Source organism: Mauremys mutica, chromosome 1, assembly GCF_020497125.1.
Source record: "Mauremys mutica isolate MM-2020 ecotype Southern chromosome 1, ASM2049712v1, whole genome shotgun sequence".
Taxonomy (NCBI): domain Eukaryota; kingdom Metazoa; phylum Chordata; order Testudines; family Geoemydidae; genus Mauremys; species Mauremys mutica.
The window spans coordinates 123,105,379-123,129,802 of NC_059072.1; the positions used below are offsets into that span (position 1 = coordinate 123,105,379).

Below are 24,424 nucleotides of genomic sequence, written 5' to 3' on the forward strand. Positions count from 1 at the left end.
ATAAGAGGCAAAATGCGACCTTGCACAGAAAGAACATGTGCTGTGTACTATGAATGGCCTGTTTCACTGAGAAAGTGTGTCCCCTTTGCTTTCTAAAATGTATCTTTTAAAATACAGCCCTCCTTTTTTCTCCTCCTGCGGGTGCAAATGTTTCAGTGTGGCCTTATCTACTCTGTCCCAGAGGCTGGTCCAGATTAGAAGGCGGAAAAAATGAACTCTGGATGACCTGTTCACCGAGCTCATGCAGTCCTCCCGCACTGATAGGGCCCAGCTGAATGCATGGAGGCAAACAATTGTGGAGTCCTGTAAAGCGATATATGAACACGAAGAGAGGAGGGAGGCGCGCGATGAGAGCAGGCAGGATGCTATGGTCAAGCTCACAGGGGAGCAAACTGACATGCTGGTGGATCTAATGTGGGAAAGGCACCAAGATCACAGACTTCTGCTGCAGCCCCTTTATAACTGCCCCAGAGGATTGCACAAGCAACAGAAAGCTGGCATATCCAAAATTTTGATTTGGTTTCTGGACTTGTCCTTCCATCCTCCTCCACCCCCCTAACCCAATACCCCCTGCCCCCAGTCTACCTTCTGATTTCTCTCAATGTGTTGTGCATCAAATAATAAAGAGAAACAAACAACTGTCACACCATACCTGGCCAGTCACGAAACTGGCTTTCAAAGCTTCTCTGATACGCAGCATGCCCTGCTGCACTCTTCTAATCGCCCTGGTGTCTGGCTGTGCAAAATTGGCTGCCAGGTGAGTTGCCTCAACCTCCACCCCACCATAAACATCTCCCCCTTACTCTCACAGATACTGTGGAGCACACAAGCAGCAGCAATTACAATTGGAATATTGGTTGTGCTGAGATCTAACCAAGTCAGTAAACTGCGCCAGCGCGCTTTCAAACATCCAAAAGCACATTCTACCACCATTCTGCACTTGCTCAGCCTATAGTTGAACTGCTCCTTACTACTGTCCGGGGTGCCTGTGTACGGCTTCATGAGCCATGACATTAAGGGTCTGGCTGGGTCCCCGAGGATAACTATAGGCATTTCAATATCCCCAACGTAATTTTCTGGTCTGGAAAGTAAATCCCTTCCTGCAGCTGTTCAAACAGACCAGAGTTCCTGAAGATGTGAGAGTCATGCACCTTTCCCAGCCATCCCACGTTGATGTCGGTGAAATGTCCCTTGTGATCCACCAGTGCTTGTAGCACCATGGAAAAGTACCCATTGCGGTTTACGTACTGGCCACCCCGGTGTTCTGGGGCCAAGATAGGGATATGGGTTCTGACTATCACCCTGCTGCAGTTAGGGAACCCCAGCGCATTAAAGCCATCCACAATGGTCTGCACATTTCCCGAAGTCACTACCCTTGATAGCAGCTGGTCAATGATTGCATTGGCTACTTGCAGCACAGCAGCCCCTACAGTAGATTTGCCCACTCCAAATTGATGCCTGACTGACCGGTAGCTGTCTGGCATTGCAAGCTTCCACAGTGCTATGGCCACTCGCTTCTCAACTGTGAAGACTGCTCTCATTTTGGTGTCTTTGCACTTCAGGGCAGAGACAGCAAGTCACAAAGTTCCATGAAAGTGGCCCTACGCATACGGAAGTTTCGCAGCCACTGGGAATCATCCCAGACCTGCAACACTATGCATTCCCACCAGTCTGTGCTTGTTTCCCGGGCCCAGATTCGGCGTTCCCTGGCATGAACCTGGCCCAACGCCACCATGATCTCCCAGTCATCACATGCCGTGCTTCTAGGAACATCTGTGTCTATGTCCTCATCAGTATAGTAATCGTTGTTGCTTCCTCCCCCGGTTTTGCAGGTACTGCACATACTGCTGGATAATGCGCGAGGTGTGTACAATGCTCACAACATCAGTTTGCTTGCCACCCTATGGCGCCTGCACAGGTAATCCTGGAAAAAGGACGTGAAACGTAGGAGAGCAGAGTGGCAGCGGAAGAGGTGCTGTTCGGTTCACAATAGCTGAAAAAAGGCAGGAAATGGTTGTCTTCTGTAGCTTTCACGGAGGCTGGAGCCCAGGACAGACAACATGGAGAAGCTCGGTAGTGCAGCAAGAGCAGGAGAGCAGAGTTGGCGGCAGAAGCTGTACTGCTTGGTTCATGATGGCTGAGCAGAGTTGGCACCGGAAGCGGTTGATGAGGAAGAGAAAGAGTCGATACTTATAGAGATTACGTAGAAAGACAAGAGGAAATGCGAGGTGGATTCATAATACCAGGAGAGAAGCGGTGCACCGTACTGCACCATCTGCTGAAAGCAGCATGGCATCTGCATGCCAAAAAGGTATGAAACGATTGCCTGCCGTAGCTTTCACAGAGGGAGAAGCGACTGACGACACACACCAATAAACACCTGTGAGAATGTTTTGCCCCATTATGCACTGGGAACTTAACCCAGAATTCCAATGGGTGGTGGGGACTGCGGGAACTGTGGGATAGATACCCACGGTGCACCGCTCCGACATTCGATGCTAGCGTCAGTACTGTGGACGCACTCCGCCAAATTCACACGCTTTAGTGGGGACACACAAGAGCGAATGTATAAAATTGCTTCCGAAAATTCAAATAGAATAATTTCGAAATAATTTTGTACTGTAGACATACCCTGAGTCACTGGCTGAGTTGAGCTAAATCGAGTTAATTTGTATACTAATGCCACCAGGTATATTATGCTGTCATGAGACTAAGTAAGCGTCAGGGTGCCTAGCACTCTTGCATAGGCATTTATTATTATTATTACTTGAATCTGAATAGATAAATAAAAATATTTTCCATACCTTTAGCTGAAGCACCAGGTCCATGCAATATTTGCCAAGAGGGTTTATGTCATTCAGGATCAGTGCAATTATAATATCAATTCCATTAGACTCATGGGTAGCAATGCAGCTCTTTTTAAAATGAAAAGAAAAGAGAGAGATGCACACATATGAGCATATTTTCAAAAGAAGGGCCCAGATCCTAGGCTGCTCTGTGGCAGCATTGTACCTGACGGCCAGTGCAAAGTGCCCCTAAAGCAACAGTAGCTGGCCATAGGTGGGAGGATCACCCCCATGGAGCAGGAGCTCTCTGTTGTGTAGAACCAACATGTCACCACCCGTCCCTGCTACCTCCCGCTGCTATTTTTAGCACTGCAGTGTCCCACTGATTCCCCACTATTGGAGTCTCTTTCCTCCACAGGGAACAACGTCCCCCAGTAGGATAAGTCTCTGGCAGGAGAGAAGCAAGGGGGAAAAACTCTACCAGCTCCCTGCTGCTGGAGTATTTCCCCTCTGTGGGGAAAGGGAGGCAGCGGGGAAAAAAACCTTTCCCTGCTGCCTCCCCCGTTCCAGAACCCTTCCTCGCCTCAGGAAAGGACTCTGGCCACAGGGAGAGGTCTGCCAATTCTCTGCTGCTAGAGCTCTTCCCCCTCCACGGTGAAACATTCCAGCATCAGGGAGAGACTCTGAATGGTGGGGGAGCTAGTGAAGCCTTTCCCCACTGCCTCCCCTCTACCAGAGCCTCTCTCTGACCTGTGTAGTTACAGGTACACATTGAGGTGTGGACACAGCCTTCATTTCTCTGCAGCGGGTAAGCTACACACACACTACATGCTACCACCAGTAGTGTAGACGTAGTCTATTTGACTATATGATTTGTGTGCACAGATGCTCGCTCTCTCTCTCTGTGTATATATCTAGATATAGATATACATACACACACTCACACTCTGGGGGGGTGCTTTTTTTTTTCTTTTTTTTTTAAATACAGAGTCTGAAATTTGCAACTGTGGCCAACGGTAATTCTGAATATTTTCACAACTTGAGTTCTGGCCCTTTTCAGCTATAACAAACATCAGGCTAAAAAAGCTCTTGGATTTTCTTTTTAAACAACATTACATAACACTAGAGAAGAAAAGGCTTAAAAATAAAAAGAGAAAAATGAGATGGAAAAGACAGCATTGAGTATCTGCCTCTGAAATACACAAGATCATATCGTCAGTTGATGTAAAAGAGCCTAACTTCATTCCTTAGTTACTTCACAGCAGGTCTAGGTAATGAAGTCTAAACAATCAATCATATTTTCCCATTACCAGTGTTCGCTGTGAAGCTAGATAAAAAGTTAACTTGAAAACACATTTTTCTTTCCCTTTACGGTGCTCTAATTATCGCTGTATTTTCAAATAGTTTGACCCATGAGTTTTTAAGCAAATATGATTATTTAACTTTCAGTGCACTTTAGCTTTTTTTGAAGTATGAATTAAGGCTGCTTGATTGTCAGTATTGCAGACAAAAACACTTTGTAGTTAACCAAGATATATACTAGGAAGTAACACTAATATTTAACTGTTATGATCCAACAGCTAACCATTTTAGCATTAAGGAATAGGTTTTTATTTTGTAATTCTGTCCACTGCAAGTTTCTCCATTGTTAATCCATAACAGAAGTTGTGAAATTACATCTGCTGTTACATCTTTTCTTTTGTTTACCCAGGCCAAGTAGAGTGATGTAAAACCATTTACTTTTTCTTTCTAACCTGCCTATTGGCACGGAAAATACACCCTCCAGAAGACTCAGGTATATAACTTTATAGACTCCATCCAGCAAAGCACTTAAGCACATACTTAACGATAAGTCCTCAACGGGACCATTCGTGTGTTTAAAGTCAAACAAGCTTAGGTCCCTAAATCTGTGCCAGCAAACACTGAACACACCTTAAAGTAACTGCTGAGTACAGAAAAGCATGGCAGCATACACCTCACACCTGCCTATTCGAGTGTGGGGGTTTTTTTTGGAAAATCCCTGACATCTGACTAAAGAATTGCATCACCACTACCCAGTCTTGAAGATGCTGGTCTTGCAAGTACAGTAGGATGCTGCGCTAAATTCTTGGGAAATATATGAATTACAGTTGTCATATTCTAGAAACTTGGAGAGACAACCACAGATAAAAGCTAAGAAGTGAGTGAGATATAGGTTTTACTGCTTATTTGGTTACTACTGAGTTTGCCATGTGCTGCCACGATTACAGTTAAAAACCTGAAAGGACTCTCAAACTGGGGGGAGGGTTAAATCCTGGCCCTAATATGCCAATGGCAAAACTCCCATTGACTTCAATTTGGCCAGGATTTCACCCCACCTATATCTGAGAGACTGTACTACAGAGAAGACCTGATTAGACAAAACGAGTCCAAGCTCTGATAACAGTGCGTTTTCAAAGGCATATTAAACCTTGTGAGGTCTTCAAGTATGCTACAGCCAGCCATATCATTTGAATCAGGTCCTGAATTATTAAGAATAGGAAAGGGTTATGTAATACCCATGGACACGCAGGTAAATTCTTCCTTGCCGAAAAACGTTTATTCTAGCTACCTGATTTTCATGACAGGGGCCTTGACAGTATTCAGTCAAGCTCTCGAGGGTTTGGTTCACCAGAACTACATTCTTCTCATTGATGTATAGCCCCAAGAGGCCCAGGCCGCCTGTCGTGCTTCCACAAATGCAGTCCAAGAACTGGAGAGTCTCACACACTAGATTGTAATTTGTTTTGTTGTTCTGATTTCTTAAGAAGGTCTGAAAAGAAAATAAGAGATCAGGCACCACACCGGAATAGCTTTACATTTTAATGGTAATTCTCCACTTTCCTTGTGTGATAAATGGGGGAGGGAGTGGAGGAGAGAGTAGCTCCCTTTTATGGACCCAGCCAGCCAGTTAAGTATAAAATCCCTCTTAGTAGCTGTTCTCTACTTGCTTTACCTGTAAAGGGTTAAAAAGTCTCCCTGCATAGGTAAAAGGAAGGGAGTGGACACCTGACCAAAAGAGCTAATGGAAAGTCTAGAACTTTTTAAAATTGGGAAAAAGCTTCTCCTTTGTCTGTTGTGGTTCTTGGGGAGACGCAGAAAGACAGGGCTACAGTTATGCTGCAAGAGTTTTGGCCAGCTATGAAAAATCATCAAATCATACCTAGAAACTACTCATTTGAAACCCCCAGATATGTAAGTAGATCAGGAAATGCCTAGGAAGACACAATTAGGTTTATTTCTTTTTATTTTTTTATGGCTTGTGGACTCCTCTGTGCTAACCCCAAATACTTTTGTTTTGCTCGTAACCTTTAAGCTGGACCTCAAGAAGACTACTCTTGATGCTTAGTTTCTGTAAGTGGGTTTTTTTAAAATCTAGTTTCCAGATGTTTTTTCTTTTTGGTTTTAATAAAATTTACCTTTTTTAAGAACAAGATTGGGTTTTTGTGTCCTAAGAGGTTTGTGCACATGTTGTTTAATTAGCTAGTGGCAACAGCTGATTTCCTTTGTTTGCTTTCTTAGCTCTTCCCCAAGGGTGTGTGTGTGAAGGGGCTTGAGGCTACCCCACAGGAAGGAACTTCCAAGTGCGCCTCCCTGGGTTTTCAAAGGGGTTTTTGCACTTGGGTGGTGGCAGCATCTACCCATCCAAGGTCGGAGAAAAGCCGTAACCTTGGGAGTTTAATACAAGCCTGGAGTGGCCAGTATTAATTTTTAGATTCCTTGCGGGCCCCCACCTACTGCACTCGGAGTGCCAGACTGAGGAATCAGCCTTGAAACCTTGCGAACAGGTGAAGATTTCACAACAAAAAATGGTAAATTTAAGTACTCAACATTCAGGAAATACAAAAAATTAAAGTCAAATGCACAATCTTTCCACATATTCTACAGAACCATACCTGGAGCTCTCGGTTATGGTTCTCACACAGCAACTGAAGAAATCTCAGTATCGGCTGCATGATTGCGATAGCAGGGCTCATTGTTGCTTCCTCTGTGGACTTTTCTTCTGTGTTTGTAGCATCTGTTCCTGAGCCCATGAGATCTATTTCTGGGTCCATTTCTCTTCTATACACAGAGTAAGCTTTGGATGTCGCAGAAGACGCTTCTGTTAACTGCCCCTTCATACCTTGTTTCAGGTGCAGTGTTGAATCCCTTACTGTAAATGAAGACAATCATTCCTGTTTTCCCCCGGCTTGATTCATTAACAAACAAACAAACAACAGTAGTTTTTGGGGGTTTTTTTGCACTCAATCCCTAAAGACCTCTGGGCAAAATATAAAAAAATATCAGAGCAACGTTCACAAAAGAATAACGTTTTCCAAATAAACCTCAAACATTGAAATAGAAAATTAAAACAAAAAACCACTGTCTTTCTGCCACATACAATGACGATGAGAACAATGGATGAACCACAGACTGGGAATTCAGTTCTGATGCTGGAATAAGTCTTTCACGAACAGCCCTATTCGGTTCAGCTTTATTTCTGTTTATATAACAATACAGGGCCAAATCCTTCGTCTGTGTAAATCGGCATAGCGCCACTGACGTCAATAGAGCTGTTCTGATAGAACCAGCTGAGGCTCTAGCCCATAATTTAGAGACAATTTTCAAACAGCTACTTTTATTTCAGCAGCCGAGAGTCTGCTGTAGTTGCTCTGAAGAGCAGGTCTGGTATCAGTGATGCTAAACATGCTGTTCATATACATATGGGGGGAGGGATAGCTCAGTGGTTTGAGCATTGGCCTGCTAAACCCAGGGTTGAGAGTTCAATCCTTGAGGAGGCCACTTAGGGATCTGGGGCAAAAATTGGTCCTGCTAGTGAAGGCAGGGGGCTGGACTCAATGACCTTTCAAGGTCCCTTCCAGTTCTAGGAGATTGGTATATCTCCAATTATTACCTTTTAAAGCAATTCTTTTGCCTCTATTTTAGAGAAAACCCCCTTTACCTCTCTTTTTTGGAGCAGAAATGGTTAGGTCACTATCATCATCCTTCTTCTTGCTACCCAAATCAATAGTGTTGACTGTCACTGTTGATCGTATTTCCTGCTGAGCAATTTTCATGCGGTCATGCAGAACTTTAAAGAATTTTTCTGACTTCTTTTGTTCGTTCAATTGCTGGTAAGTGGAATACTGCAAGAAAAGGTATCCTGTAGATGTCAGTATTTTAAACAAGGAAAAATACACTGTTTTGGCAAAACTATTAATTTCTAGATTATCATTACATTAGCTACACTAACCAAAAACAAATATTGGGTACTGAGAACCTAATTCTTTTAGGAATTAATATATAGAGCAGGTCAAAATGTTTCAAATTTTGAAACTTCAATGACATTTTGAAATTTTGGAAAAACTGGGGGAAATTTCAATGCTATTTTGACCACGTGTTGAGTAGGTTGCAATTTTTCACATTTCAAAATATTAAATTTTGAAAAGAGAAAGAAAGTGAAATTATTTTGTGAAATTTCCCATTTTTCTAACAGTTCTAGTGACTTATTCCCATTTAATAACAAAACAATAATAAATATGTCTATGTCTCACTATAGCTTAAACTACACAAGTTCTTCAAATTTTCTTTGTCAGATGCTACTTCTCAAACTCAAATCTACAGACTTTTTCAGAGGGACACTATTTTTCAATGGGAAGCCGAATGAATCAGCTCCCTAAGATGCATCATTCTTGCGGGACAAAAATACAAAAATTAGAATCCTTAAGCTAAAAGCATTACCTATATATTACCTACAAAATGGAATACTGGTCTTCTGAAACCACTCACTTTTACATTATTTCTGTTTTTGAGGCTTTTGAGAAGTGTCCTTAAACTTTTTCAGAAAGTAACTTAATTTTGCTGCTATTTTTGACCTGATGGTATGTTTTTTTAAAACCACTGCAAAACTCTTAAATTCAGAAACACAAACATGAAGCAACATATGGCCATAAGGCAAGAACAAGTTAAAAAAGTACTGTACTGCATACATAAAGATAGTTTAAAAGTGTTTTCCACTATTGACAAGTCTACAGCCTGAGATACTGCATTATTAGCAAAAGCATATTTGCATTTGTATTATAATGAGACATTATTTCATGAGAGAAACTTTTCACAAAGGTCACTGAAAAAATTATTTTCATTTGTCTCCATACTACGTGCATTTCAAATGCAATGAATAAATAAATACCTGTGTTTGTGTATTTCCACCTTCAAGCAATGCAATACCAAGTAAGATGGCTTCTGAGAAAATTCTGTCATTTTTGGTGCTTACGATAACATCTATGACTAGTTCCGATGCACCTTCTTTATCCAGAAGGCACTGAATATCAGACATCAATATCCCAGACTTATCTAAATCTTGTCCTGAAAAGCCACCTGCAAATACAACAGACATATATCCTGTACATTCATATTCGTATTTGTGGTATACATGTTAAAATAAACTACCTCATAACTGATTTATCATTGATTTAAATGATAATTTTGCATAAATAAGGACTTTAGGGCTGGGCCCCCAGAATAAAAAGCATGAAATAACATACGATCAAAACCGTAGCAATACTGAGTAATTCCAACAACAAAGAAGATGGAGCCTAAGTGATTTGTTCACAGAAATGCATTTTTATTGAATTATTAATATTTTAAAGGTAAGCTGTATGTCCTCTTTTGCTTCTTTATGAATTATCAACATGGGCTGAAAGGTTATCTTGACAGGTTTTTTTTTTAAACCTAAGGCACAGTCTACACCCAGATTTTGTAGTGATAAAACTGTTTTGGTTAGTGACGGAAATAGTTTTTAAAAAAATACACCTCCCCCCCCCCCCGAGTTTGGACACAATTATACTGGCATAAAGGTGCCTTACACAAGTACAGCTTATTCACCTCCCCTTATGGGGAAGCTACATAAGAGCTAGGTATTATTATACTGGTATAAACACCTATATGGACATAACTGTATCTACACTAGGGCGATTGTACCATTTAAACTATACTGCTACAGTAAAATGTTACAGCTTATGTGTGTGTAAACAAGGCATTAAAAATAGGAGGCCTGGTCTGTGCTATGAAATTAGGTCGGTATAAATACATCGCTCAGGGGTGTGAAAAATCCACACCCCTGAGCGACACTGTTAAACTGACCTAACCCTTGGTATAGACAGCACTACTTCAGTGAGAAAATTCTCCTGTCAACCTAGCTACTGATGGTCATGGAGGGGGAGTACTTATACTGATGGCAGAAGCCCTCCTGTCAATGTAGGTAGTGTCTCTACTGAAGTGCTACAACGCGCAGTTCACTACAGCGTTTTAAGTGTAGATAAGCCTTCAGGAATGTCAGATTTTGTCTTCCCTGATTCTGCTGGAGGTCCTTTGGGAGGTCTTAAAGGATCTTTATTGTGAGCGCTGACACTAACTGTAGGGGCAATGGTATTTGATCTTGAACAAAAGGCTACCTTTGTTCAAAGTGTTAATTAATCACTTAAATTAAATAGGTCTTAATAAAATCAAACAAAACAAAAGGTTTTAAGCAGTCTGGCTGAAAATCCCTTTCCCTCTCCATTGCTTAGCTCACGATGCCATAATTTCTGTACTCCAGTCATCCACAAGTCTTCCAGTCCTGATAGGACTTGTGTTTATAATTCAAAAAGCAAGCAGAAAACAAAAACTAGTAGGGTGGTGAAGAACTGGAATGGGTTACCTAGGGAGGTGGTGGAATCTCCTTCCTTAGAGGTTTTTAAGGTCAGGCTTGACAAAGCCTTGGCTGGGATGATTTAGTTGGGTTTGGTCCTGCTTTGAGCAGGGGGTTGGACTAGATGACCTCCTGAGGTCCCTTACAACCCTGAGATTCTATGATTCTATGAAAAAAACAAAAAATAAAACCCTGCCCCTCCGCAACCACCAATATTAATATATAAGTGATATAATAGCATTATTATGAATGTGTCTATCCATATGATGTCTCAGCAATACTAGCTACATTTTATGTTCTCCATTGGACCATATAAACTTCAGAACTCATCTATGTTGTAGCTAAACAGAATGCACACACAATCAACACCATATCCACTAACAAATGAACTGTACAGACATACAGATGCACAATGTAAATGTACAGTGCCAGATTCTACTCTTGCGCACATGCAACCGATTGGCCTCCTTAAGTTACAAGGGTCTGACAGAGCAGAATTTGGTCCACAGGGTATTGACTGTAAATATTTCCATAGGGCCAACATCTGGAAATTTATATAGGAACATCTGGATCAGCATCGGGAAATGCAGCCCACAAAAGCAGGCACACAGCATATGCTGCACTATGGTGCATCACGATCTGGCTCTATGCACAGTCCCCTCCTCATGCCCTGCTTAAATTACTACTGTCAACATACAGACCTTCAGATCATGCTCCTTGAAGACCCCCTCAACTGCTTTGTTAGTGAAAGGTCTGTAAAGCCAATAATCCTTTCCATGAGTTTTGAGGGACACCGGGACAGTGTGGAGAACTTCTGTGCTTTGCTCTCGCTACTGGCTGCAGATTTTCTGGCATACGCTTATGCACAGCCAGTCTGAATTTGGACTGAACTGTGTATTTATTTTTTTATACTTTGGGATTGCCAAACACAAGCCAACTGTCTGACACAGGTGCATGCAATTTAACACGGTTTAGCGCTGCTTCTCTCCCAACAGGTCAACAGTTGTTTGAACTATTTACTGACTAAATCCCCTTAGCATTTACCATGCACCTGAGTAGAAAATTGGGTGACATATATTTTATTTTTCTTAAATGATCGCTGTTGATTTACCTCCCACTTGTGCAGTTTTGCTGTAGCTGCCGGACAGAGGCCCATTCATACCACTTCCATAGTCTCCTTTAAAGTAACGATTTAGAAGTATTTTCCTTAGAGTGTTGCCCTTTAGGAGAAGGATGAAAAATAGCATGAGACGTTACAGGAGCTGCCAATTTCTGCTTTCTGGAAAACAAGCTGTTTGCCACAGTAATATTCTACTAACTCAGTTTTAGATAAACAGCAAATATATAAATGGGGATGGTAGCTGAGAGAAGTATAGTTTTACCTAAAAAATCTCATGGCAAATTTTCTAAGCTGCTTTTCAATGCATTTATTTTTAAAAACTCAAAACAAATCAAGCGTTTGAAAAAAATATTTTAATCATGGTCTTTAAGGCCTATATTTTTCAATTGGATCCATAAAGACAGATAAGTGTTCTTCCTTTCTCTTTGTCCTACCTATCATTGACTGCACTGTCTCCTACCCCTCCATGCTTGAATCATATTACTCAGATTGTCTGACACTGTATATTCCAGCTGTATGAACTCATAGACTATTACCTAGAGCAGTGGTTACCAAACTTTTTAATAAGGCAACCCGCCAACTATATTTGATCTGGTTTTGCAACCCACCATTACATATATGCACCCTCCACCCCAGCACCACAGCCCTAATCCTGGTCCGGTGCAGAGGGGAGGCACTGGACTGGGTTGAGGAAAGAGAGTAAGAGAACAAGCCCACCCCACACACACCTCGCAGTGGCGGCTCCTGTCCCATGGAGCTGGGTCTGACTCCCCGCTCTGGGCATTGCCTGGAACACAGAGGCACAGTGCCACTCTGGTCTGGCCACCCCTCCATCATGACGGAGGGGTGACCGGGCCAAATTTGAATGAGTGGCATTGTGATCTGGTGCCTGATTGGGACACATGGTTTGGGAAACATTAAAGTAAGTAAAACAATGTATTCATGTCTGAATATTGGTGGTGATATAACAGAATTTTCTAAAGCCTTCATGATACCTCACTAACTTCACGCACTGAGCAGCTGATCTTCCACACACCAACCATCCATCTTCTCGCTGCTTGTACCCTACTATAAATGACTCTTCACCATTCCTTTCATAATAATGTTCTCAAAGTTATTTCCATCTCTACGCCTAATGCAACCAAGTATACATCTGTTGATTTCCGACATCAGGGTCTGCTTCTCTCCCATAATATTTCCAACATAGGCATTTGTCTTTTTTCAACCCAGGAGATACATATGATTCTTCATCAGCACCACATGTCAAAAGCTTCAATTTTTTTTTCTTGTCAGCAGCATTAACTTTCTAGGATTCACATCCCATTAAAAAAAAAAAAAGGTTTTTCACCAGTCACACCGTCAGACATTTTGAGATGCCATGGTTTTTCCACAGTTTCCTCCTCTGAAACAGCTTCCTTGTCTGGATATATATGACCTCAGATAATTTAATTAATCTACTTCCTCCACAGCTTCTCCATTAATTGTGATACATGCTTGCATCATGTTTCTGTAGTCATGTCAATGTACAGACATTTTCTTTTCATCGCATTCAGGAATAGTCCATATTCCTCATTAACTGTTTTTACAAACTCCAACATTTGTTGCATTGCTTTGGTGATTGTAGCAAAGAGCATCAGGTCATCATGATATCTGAGGTTAGCTAAGAGGTGTCTACCAATGGAGATCCCAGCTCCTTCCACTTTGTCAAAACCTCACAGGCTTGCCTCATAATAAATCCTGCATATATGTTAAAAAGCTGTGGAGACAAAATAAACCTCTCTCACACACTGAACAATGGAAAACCACTCACTATCGCAGACTCCTATTCGTGTAACTGCCTGTTGTTTTTGGTAGATACTTGTGATGAGTTCAGTGAGAATCTTTCGAACCTCCATGTCTGAAAGTATCTTCCAAAGATGGCTGTGCTGAATGATATCAACAGCTTTTGAAAAGTCAATGAAGCACAAGATCAATGATTGAATGTACTCTCTGCATTCTTAGTGATGTAACAGATATTCATGATTTGGTCACATGTGCCTTGGCCTTCTCTGACACCAGCTTGTTTTGATCATACTTCTGCTTCTATCCTTTGTTTCATAGGATCCCGGATTAATGGAGAAGGTATTTGAGCTGGCAATTAAAATGATAAAGAATGAAAGAAGATGGCTTGGAGACAGAGGAATGTAGGAAAGAACATAAGGAACAGAACAGACTGATTCACAGGCAGACTAAATGAGACGACTGAATATACAAGAGCAAAATGTATGGAACTTGAGAATTATAAAGAGAGTAATAATACAAAAGCTATGTTTATGGAGGGGGACAATATTAAATTCAGGTGGAAAGATTACCATGCCAATCTGTATGCCTCATCACAGCCACTCATAATAAAGGACGACAAAAAGAGTACAGAGCCAGAGTCATCAATCCTGTGTCCAAGGGTAGACAATGTGTCTGCAGAATTGTTAAAAGCAATTGGCTAACACAGTACTGATCTTACATGGAAAATTTGTAATGATGTATGAATGACTAGAAATGTATAGAAGGGCTTGAAGAAGGGAATTTTTGTGCCCTGACCAAAGAAGTGAGACATAATAGAGTGTAGTAACTATTTCACCTATTATCCTGATATCGTATGTTAACAAAGGTCGGGTCTACGTAATCCAGGATTGCATAAAACAGGGGTTGGCAACCTATGGCATGCGTGTCAAAGGCGGCACACAAGCTGATTTACCATGGCACGCTGCTGCCGATCTGGGGTCCCCGCCGCCGGCCCCACTCAGCCCGCTGCCAGCCTGGATGGACGGAACCCCAGGCTGGCAGTGGGCTGAGTGGGGCCGGCGGATGGGACCCCAGCTGACAGGGGCTGGTGGATGGAACCCCAGACCGGCTGATGGCTGAGCTGCTCAGCCCGCTGCCAGTCTGAGGTTCCATCCACCGGCCCCTGTAAATGTAAAATGTATTACTGGCATGCAAAACCTTAAATTACAGCGAATAAATGAAGACTTGGCACACCACTTCTGAAAGGCTGCCAAACCCTGGCATAAAACAATGGATAGAAGAACTACCTCCAGAAGAAGCTGGGAAGCACTGTCCTATAGCATATTCCTCCCCAGAGTTCCATGTTGTGTGGGTGGTTGATACAAATTTTTCATCATTTGTATCAACCAATTAGAGGAAGCTACATCGTATCTGAAGTATCAAAAAAGAGAGGTATAACGAAGAACTAGATAATTAACCTGTCACAAAAGTATTCCTGTACCTTCTTGTCCCTCCACTTCTAAATATAAAGCAATAATCAAGCATTATACTCTATTCCTTTCCTCCCATTTTGTATCACAAAATGTTCTGCAAAACATGACATGAGAAATTAAAAATGGGGATGCAGGCATTGTCTTTGTCACTGCATTTCAGCAGGCATTTTCATCTTGCCTTCATCCTCCCAAAAAACACTTTCAGACAAAACTAAGCTCTTAATGAGACAGTAGTTATCATGACAGGTGCTGATGTAATCCACATTAGATTTAGTTAACCAAGGAAGCAAGGCAGCATCTCCAAGAATTGCCATACAAAGAGAGTCTATTCTCACTGCACACTATTAAATTTTACAAATTCTTCTCCATGCTTTCTGGTGCAAACAAGTTTTTGAAAACCAGTGAAACAGGAAATGGCCTCCAGGACCTGCACAACAATGGGACAGTAGACTTTCCAGTTGATAATACTCCTGTGATTGCTCTGGTAGGCAGAAAGGGGGGCAAGTGAATCTCACCAATACCTCCAGAATGGCTGGGAAGCCCCACTAAATGTTTCTGTTATCTCAGCAATATTTCTAACAGTAATTATAGGACTCTGCAGGACTTCATTGCTATACAAATCTCAGACACAATGGACTTGTTAGAACCAAGCAAGTACCAGGATGCAATATTATTAAAAAAAATAAGGTAATAATTGGAGATATACCAATCTCCTAGAACTGGAAGAGACCTTGAAAGGTCATTGAGTCCAGCCCCCTGCCTTCACTAGCAGGACCAATTTTTTGCCCCAGATCCCTAAGTGGCCTCCTGAAGGATTGAACTCACAACCCCCTGGGTTTAGCAGGCCAATGCTCAAACCACTGAGCTATCCCTCCTCCCCTGTTCTATAGATGTAGCCAGCCTACACAAAATAATAGCTATTTCCTGGTCCATAGGGTCTGAATTTCTCATTTTATAAGAAAAGCTTTACACAGAAGTAGTAAAAAGTGTCCTCTTTCATTCCGGATTATCTCACAGACACTCACAGGTTCCCATCTCCACAGACTAGGACTTGTTCCAGAATGGGCAATACATTTGAGAATTTTTAAGGGCCATACAGTGGAAAAGGACAGTGTTTGTCAGGCCACTTGACTAACTACTTGTCTTGGGACAACATCCTAGACAGCAACCCATACAATGGACTTATGACTAATAAAGTGCCATGGTAAGTGACGCCAAAAGTCACAGTGCAGTCATGGGAAAGAATGCCAAAAGGCATTGATATATAGTTTTAAAGAACAAAAGTCCTGTGTTTCATTATTCAATCAAAACATTCTCATTCTAAAACAAAACCTGTTTAAGCCCATTTGACTAATAATTCAGCATGATTTACTACTGCAGTTCTATTGCTCAGGAGATAGCAACTGCTGCCTCTTCTTCATCCTCTCTTACCTGTCTTGTCCTCTACAAAGACAGCAGTAGAACAATGCTATGGAGACACTTCTGAAAGCAGCTCTGCAGCTGTCACATTCTGGGGTGCAATCCAGACCAGTGAGGGGTTGTCACCCCCTGCCCTGTAACCTTGGGTGCCTCACAATGCTTTGCCGTTATAGCTCCCAACCCAGGCCACTCACATGCAGGTCAGACCTTGCTTGTCTGTGTATAGTTGCAGCCCTGGTCCAGCAGCTCTGACCCCCCGCAGCCAGTCAGCAACACTCCAGTCAGACTCTGGCTTCCACCAGCCTTAGTTACTACTTGAAGGGTGACCCCAATGCACCCCAAGTCGCAAATTTTCCCAAAATGTGTGTCCAGTTCTCTCGTGGAGGGTTCAGATACTAAGATCCATTGCCACTGTAAGGAGTCAATATTCAACAATTTGCTACTTTAAACTGAACTGTTTGATAATTATAAACCAATTCAGTGCTGTTTAACTGGAGTTAAGAGTAATACAATTTATTAACAAAAGAAGAGGATTTTAAGTGCATCCAAGTATAAGAGATGAAGCAAATACAAGTGAAAAGGCATACCTAGAAGTTTAAAACTTAATCTGGCAAGTTTCAGTTCAAATGTTTGATAAAGATGGCCTTTCTTACCCCCAGTCTTCCAGCAAGATGGGGCCTGACCTTTGCTCGGTCAGGATCTCTCCCAGAGTTCCAAAGGTGCTGGTACCTTTGTCATCTTAGTTGAAAGAGAGAGAACTTCTCTACCTCTTTCTTTTATACCCTAGTGAACCTTTGACATGGATTGTTCTGAGGGTTACCCTTCCAAGTAACATTTATTCAAGTAATAGGGGAGGCGACAGAGTCTGGTGATGCTCTTTCTTCCCCCACTGGTGTTTGTTGAAATCCAAATTGTCCTGTTTCCTGCCATCTCCTGGCCATGCTGTCTCAAGCACCCTTTTTACTACTTATACACAAATTGAGATAAACACATTCCTTTGTTTACAACAGAGCTGTTTAACATCACCTCCGACATACCTGGTTCTCACACATTTTAGTTAGAATTCCAGCATATATTCATAACTCTTAATACCCATTGCATACATACATCTTGCAAGAATATTAATGATCAGTGAGTTATTAGTCTTCAGATGATACCACACAAAGCATATCTTGTACAAAGATTATTACAATAGTGTGTATACAGGGGTACTTAGTGTCACAGTAACTCCAAGACTTCCATCCCCCCAAAATCATAGAAATCACAGAATCCTTGACACCACTTCTTATGACAAACTACTAGCTTTAATTATTAGAGTTCTTGCTTTCTGGCACTCTCTCGCTCCCTCTCTCTCAGACTCCCACAAAGCTCAGGCTTTGAGTTGGCAGCTCTCACAGTTCTCAAAATGTCAAAAGTCAAGGACATTTTTGTTTGAAAAGAAAGATGACCATGGAATCCCTCGCTTCCGTGGCAGCTGTGACAAAAATGCAGCCTCGAGTTTGTCCCATATGATTGCAATCTTGAGATCTTCAGCCTCCACAGGAGTTTCACCTACCTCATTTCTGACCTTTAACAGTCACGTGACTCTCCCATGCCATCCATTCTGTTATGAAATAAGCTGCCAGTGCAAAGAGCAAGCACCGTTTCTCTGCAGGGTAGGAATATTGATTGGGCCTGGGGAACTCTGAGATGTGCAAAATTCCAAGAATGCCCCTAAGCTCCCCCAGCTTCACTCCATGGGGCACCATTTTAGAAAGTGCTGAAAAGCCCCTGCTTCCAGCAAAAGTGCTGCACACTATGAAATAGGTAACTGGACAATCCCAGGATGCACTGGGACAGCCCAGATTGTATAGTGGGCTTTTGTAGGCAGACTAAAATGGGTCAGTCAAAAACAGGGATGTCATGTGGATGCAGAAAGTTAGCTTCCTTAACGAGACAGACAACCATTTTATGCAATGTCCCTGTAACAGTTTCCTTGCTCAGTACCAAAGCAGACTGAAAACACACAATCACCAATGCAATTTGAATTAGCAGTCTGCAACAAACATTACCACAACTCCTACTATAGGCACAGAGTCCAAAAACAGCAGATAGTACAGCGATATCTTCACATTATTGTATTTCTTCACACTTTGGACCCAAATCCTGCCTAACTGCTTCTCCCTCCTGCTGGTTACAATGGAATTTCTTCTGTAGCTTTTATTAATACATGGAAGTGGTATATAAACAGAACTCAGCTGACTCCTCACTACTTATGTAATGAATAGCTGAAATAGGCTGATCATGGCTTTGAAGAAACGCAATAAAACATAACAGTCGTATTGTTATCTGTGAATGCCCCTGCATTGTCTCTAAGAAAAGCTACTGAAGGGAAAAGGCATGAGGACACAAGACAGCAACAACAATTTATAAATATTTATTTACTGGAGCTCTAAATAGCCACTGACTGATGGAAAAAATATTTCCAAAAGGGAAAAATGGATTCAATAGAAGCAAGTAGGTACAAATTTTATTTTTCTCAGTCCATATTTCATTATGCTTCTCATTACTGTTGTAAAAGGGAATAGTTAACCCTGTAAGCCTAATTTTTTAATTGCTTTCCTACTAAAGTCTGGCTAAAACAAGATGGTTCAGTGAACTTATACATATTCTGCCATTCCTTCACTTTAGTAATTGTAGGCAAGACAAGTGGCATAGCCTATTATTAAGGTTGCCCAACACCTCCCATTATAAGAAACAGTTTTCAATTGCTGATAGCTTTCCCCAACCATTCAATTTTCCATACTGGGTGTCTACTGCAGGTGGAACGTTCTTTAGAAAATTTCAGCAAAAACACCCCAGTTGTGTCTGAGAACACAGTTGTTTTAGCCATGTTAAAAAGTTCTGGTGGCCTTTTCTTTGAGAAGCTCTAGAATAGGGATTTGAAATGTGGGGGAGGGCAGCAGAGAGAGTGCTTTGTGTCAAGGAAGTGCCTTTTGCCTTCCCCATGAAAATCTGCCCACATTTGGTCAAGTTATAAACCTTGGGGGGGGGGGGGAGAAGGGGGGAAATCACACCTCGCACATGCTCAGTAGAGACTTCTTAGATTTTAGTAGTTCAATTCTCTAACAGCCCGAGGCTGAGCAGGACTTTCACTGCAACTGCAGAACTGGACTTTTGCAGGCTGTGCTGAGTCTGGGACTGGGCACCTGAACTGGGAGCAGGAAAACTGTCTCTCTTGTGCTCTCAATGAAACTGCTCCCCCGGGCTGGGTCAGGGCTGTGCTGAGGAAGAAAATACCTGGTTTGAATGCAGAGTGGACAAGAGCCTGACTGGGAAGGGTGGAGGGGCCAAGGGAGTACATTAGAGCAGGAGCCTGGGAGGCATGATTCGGGCTGGAGGCTGACAGAGGGGAGAGGGAAACAGACTAGCTGTTCTGCAGCAGGATTGGGACTGGCTGTAGACTAGGACTTTCTGGGCTGGAAGCTGGAGAGGACAATGGTGTGGGGGAGTGGGCATCACTGAGTCACACACAGACCAAGACTGTATGAGGAGCTGGGGGGAGACTGGTACTGGAAGCCAATGCTGTGTGGGGAGGGGAGACAGATCTGATGAGAAGCTGAGGTAACAGGGGAAAAAAACAGACTGGATGGGCAAACGGATTGGGACAGGGTGCCAGGAGTGGGGATGGGACACGGATTGGATGAGGAGCCCTGGGAGTAAGACTGGGAGTCAGTGGGGATGGGAAATGTTGAGCAGGGGGCGGGAACAAATCAAACAAGGAGCTGGAAGGGGGAACTGGGACTGACAAGACTGGGCTTGGAATGAGACGCTTGAGGAGTGGAAACCAGGACTGGCTAGTGAAGAAAATGGGACTGGGACAAGGAGTCAAGCATGGGGAGGAGGTTGGAAGGGATGGGGCAGGGCTGGGAGATGTTGGAAGGGAAAGGGCAGAAAGAGTCCAGCCTGTGGGCAATGGACAGAAAAGACTATAGCACACTCCCCAAGATTCCTGAGTCCCATCGTTCCTCTGCTGACAGGAACCCCCGGTAAACTGTCCCATCCCCTTCTCATGTCCATCCAGATATAGGATGGCAACCTACAACTACTCATTCAGTGCACAGGATGGTCCTGCTCGGGGGATGAATAAGAGCTGAATAGTGAAGGAGGCTGTTGTCTGTTGGACCCTTGCTACACCTGTTCCAGAAATTGAAAGTTGTGCAGTGAATGAAGCAGAGAATTGCTGGAAGAGAAAGAATGGTCTCATGGCTAAGGTAGTTAAATAAGGTCATGAACATCTGGATTCTATCCCTGCCTCTGCCACAGGGCTCCCCCGTGATGCTGGACAAGTCACCTAAACCACACTTTTCACATGTGATCAGAAAATGCGGAATGTGCAGTCAGTGGATTCCTGACTTCAGACCCTGAGTCTTATCGCAGAAGTGCTGAGCGCCCTGTTCTTCGAACATATGAAGTGCTGCATATCACTAAGAACACTGAAAAATCAGGTCCTAAGTGTCTCAAACTGGGCATCCAAATTGGGATACTTCTGACCTTAATCTCTGTGCCTCAGTTCTCCATCTGTAAAATGAGGAGAATACCACATCTTCACCTCACTGGGGTGTTGAGAAAATAAATTACATTAATATTTATAAAGCACTCAGATACCATAGTGACAAACACCATAGAAAAGCCCATGAGGAAATTAACAATTCTGTCTTCAGAGCAGGGTTTGAATAATTTGCAGTAAATAAGACCTGGGGCCACACACTGAACAATGAGGAGAAAGCAAAGTATTGAACAACTGCTCATTAAGTGAGCACCGACCATCCTGTGCACTGAATGAGCCAGGGGTCCTGTGGAAAAAAATACTTCATCATGTAAGGATTGTAACAATGTTTTCACACAAGGGGCCAAATTAAGTTTGCACAGGCAGCCTTAAATCTGGCATCTCCTAACTTTTGAGTGATTGATTTTGCAGCCTAAATGTTTTTAATCATAGTTTTTGTGTATGTAATAACAATACTTATATATAAATCTTTACCATTTCTCAACTTTCTCAAAGGTTTATAATTTTTCATTAAGATTCAACACTTCTGTGATGTAGCTAATCATAATTACCTTCCCATTTCAATTATGGGTAAACTGAGGCACAAAGGTGTCCAATAACATTCAAGTAAATGGCACAGCCATGAATAGAATCTTTAAGTCCTAACCCTGGTCCCCTGATCTCCATCCATAAAAACCAGTGGAAAAATTCCATCTTCACTGTGTGATTCCAGAAAAACACAGATTCTGTTTTATAAACAAGATGTTTCCACCAGTAATAGACTGGGCGACACCGATACGTTTCCACTGATAATTAATTAATGTATGATACCTGAAAGCTAGCATTTGTGCACCTAGGCATTCATTCTCTATGGGGAGGGAGTGCTTTTAAAAATCAGATCACGTACACCTCAGGTCCAGTCCTGCCTCCATTAAAGCAAGGGAGTTTTGGCAATGACTTCAGTAGAAGGAGCGGGCCTGTACTTTGTTTTGGCAAAAGTTTTTACATAACCATAAAAAGAACATCCAAAATATGCACCAGAATTTATTACAGTTTTCTCCTAGCATAGAAGAACTGGTGACCCACACCTCTCAACTCCCTCTCATTAAGTAGGGTTGTTCCATATTCTAAACATACTATTGTTTCAATTCTACACAAATCTGGTATTAAATCCCACTTGTCTTAATCCAAGTTGCCTACATGAGAAATATTAAATGATTAAAGCTGATGTTACATCTATTGTAGGGATGAGTGAATCAGTTCAGATAAAATAAGAATCCAGAAACATGCCCTACCCCTTCTCTCGAAACTCAACCTGAACTGAATTCAAACCAAATTGCAGTGGTTTAAAAAAGTAATAGTTAACATTTAGATTTTATTATTGATGTATTTGTTCTTTGATTTTATTTGCCTCTGCAATTCTGGGTACCAGTTAAGAAGGGAAACAGAAGTGCCAAAATATTGCAAAAAACAAATGCTGCTGCCCGGGTACTTCTAGTCTAGCTAGACTAGGGAGCACTAGATGTGTTGCCAGAAACCTGGTTCCTCCCTGGTATTAAGCCCAATTTTGCAGACCCAAGAAGTTCAGGAAAGTGCCTGAACTCTTGGGGTACTTATAGAAACTAAACTGGGTGACACAAAAATATTAATATTAAAAATAAACTAAACTATAAAAAGACTAATATGTCCAATATAAATATAGCAGCATAGAATATAAATTAGGGATAGATGCACCTCAGCACTGGAGCATTCAGATTTATTTGTGCCCAGTGCTGCAAATGGATCATTCAAAATAATAGATGGACTAACAATAAAAATCTAGACTCTACAAAGTCAATCAAATGTTATTGTTAATCATAGTTGCACGTCCATTTGCTTGCATGACTACATTTATTTCTCTGTGAAATCATAACCCTTGTATATATAAAATAGGTCAATTTTTACACGTACACAATTTTTAAATATTTGCCATTTAGACACTAAAATACCAGGATGCACTGTAATAAGTTCATATTTGATGTTCTCCCAAGTTTTTAAATCACTGACAGAAAGCCATCTGAGATCTGATCAAGATTTATTCATAGACACATTTATGTCTGTAGCATCAATAATGTACTGTAAAAACAGACTGGATCTGAAATGCATAATTTCTGAAGGCTAAAATCATCTAACTCGTACTGCAGGGGGTAAATTTTCAAAGTGATGCACAGGGAGTTTTCCACACAAATCCTATTATTTGTTAACAGGATTTGTGTGAGGAACTCTCCATGCCCTGCTAGGAAAATTTATGCCTAAGTGCCCTGGCAATGTGAATGTTTATCAAAACACACACTTAATTTCCAGCTACATACTTATGAACACTACTGTGCTTTGACATTTAAAGATAAAATTAGATAGGTAGCTTGGAAAAAATAACAGGAGTAGCTAAAAAGTGTTTTCATCACATTATTCTGTTTCAGTATATTGCTATTATGTTGAACTTCAATGCTAAAGTACTATAGATATTGAATCTACTAGATAATGGATGCTTAGCAGTGGGAGCTTCACAAGGCAGACAGTACTTATTGTCTACCCTACTTTGAATCAGATACATTATGATCTCCACCTGCTGATACTAATTGATTCAGAGGGCATCTTTCTGTGTCAATTTCACCCACCCACTAGCTCCACTGAGTTATATAACACCTCAGTTCCAATTTGCAGGTGTTGATACAAACTTTCATCAGGACTGGTTTTCATGGGTTCTAATTCCCCAAATTTCATTCATTCCGAGAAAACTGCAAGTTTTGGTAACCCAGGCTTGCTCTTTCAAAGCACAGGTTCATTAACCCCCGCAAACGTTTCGGTGAACCTGGCACAAGCACTGGCTTTGTTCAGTAACTAAATACTAAATTTTTTCCTAGTTTGGGGTTTCATTGTGGGAGATTCATGTAGTTCTAATGGTTAATAGTTTCCCAAATATTTACAGAGGTACCTGGTTAATGGCTGTTATTTCAGCTAGAGCAGCTCTATGCCATTTACAGTGAGATACTAACTGGAGGACTAACCATCAAAAGTTCACTACACCGCAAAAGAATCTATTGGACAGATGTTTGTTCTTAAGTCAGCACTGAGACCTTAAAGACATCTGTTTTTCTATTAGTGAGCCTCCTTCCTACACATCCCAGACCATTTAAAAATATGTACGTATGCAATAGTCATGAAGATCCTGTCCACACTATAATTTTTAATTTTTTTTTAAACTGGTTAGAGATCGTGGCTAAATTACTAAAAGGGAGGACAACTGGCCAGAACCAGTTACATAAACATATTTAGAAGCTCCTGTCCATCCATGCTATAAAAATAACTGTGCTGAAACGGTTAAAGGAAACAAACTCATGGCAGTCTAGGCTTCTGGCTGGGATGGAACACCATAAATTGCCAGGGTTACTAACAGAATTCCAACCACATGGTATGTGTGCACATACCACGCTCGGAGCCAACCACGGTGGGTTAAAAATTATAGTGTGAACAGAGCCTAAGAGCAATGCAGTACGCTGTAGGTAATGGCTGTTACGCTGCAGATACGGACACACAATCTCACTGCCACTTCTCTCCCTCTGCACTGCGCAGGCAGCACAAAGGAACCAG

General features: G+C 41.8%; 1 protein-coding gene across 2 annotated transcripts in view; it reads right to left on the reverse strand.

Annotated features, from left to right (window-relative positions):
* The window catches only part of ITPR2 (inositol 1,4,5-trisphosphate receptor type 2), a 340,900-nt gene that overhangs the window by 83,998 nt on the left and 232,478 nt on the right, over positions 1-24,424 (reverse strand). For both annotated transcript variants that reach the window (XM_044993884.1, XM_044993892.1), the window contains exons 38-43: positions 11,585-11,693; positions 8,974-9,161; positions 7,747-7,930; positions 6,701-6,957; positions 5,377-5,577; positions 2,805-2,915 (exon numbers count right to left, since the gene is read on the reverse strand). In XM_044993884.1, the coding sequence (XP_044849819.1) occupies positions 2,805-2,915; positions 5,377-5,577; positions 6,701-6,957; positions 7,747-7,930; positions 8,974-9,161; positions 11,585-11,693 (1,050 nt within the window). The remainder of the gene's footprint in view (positions 1-2,804; positions 2,916-5,376; positions 5,578-6,700; positions 6,958-7,746; positions 7,931-8,973; positions 9,162-11,584; positions 11,694-24,424) is intronic.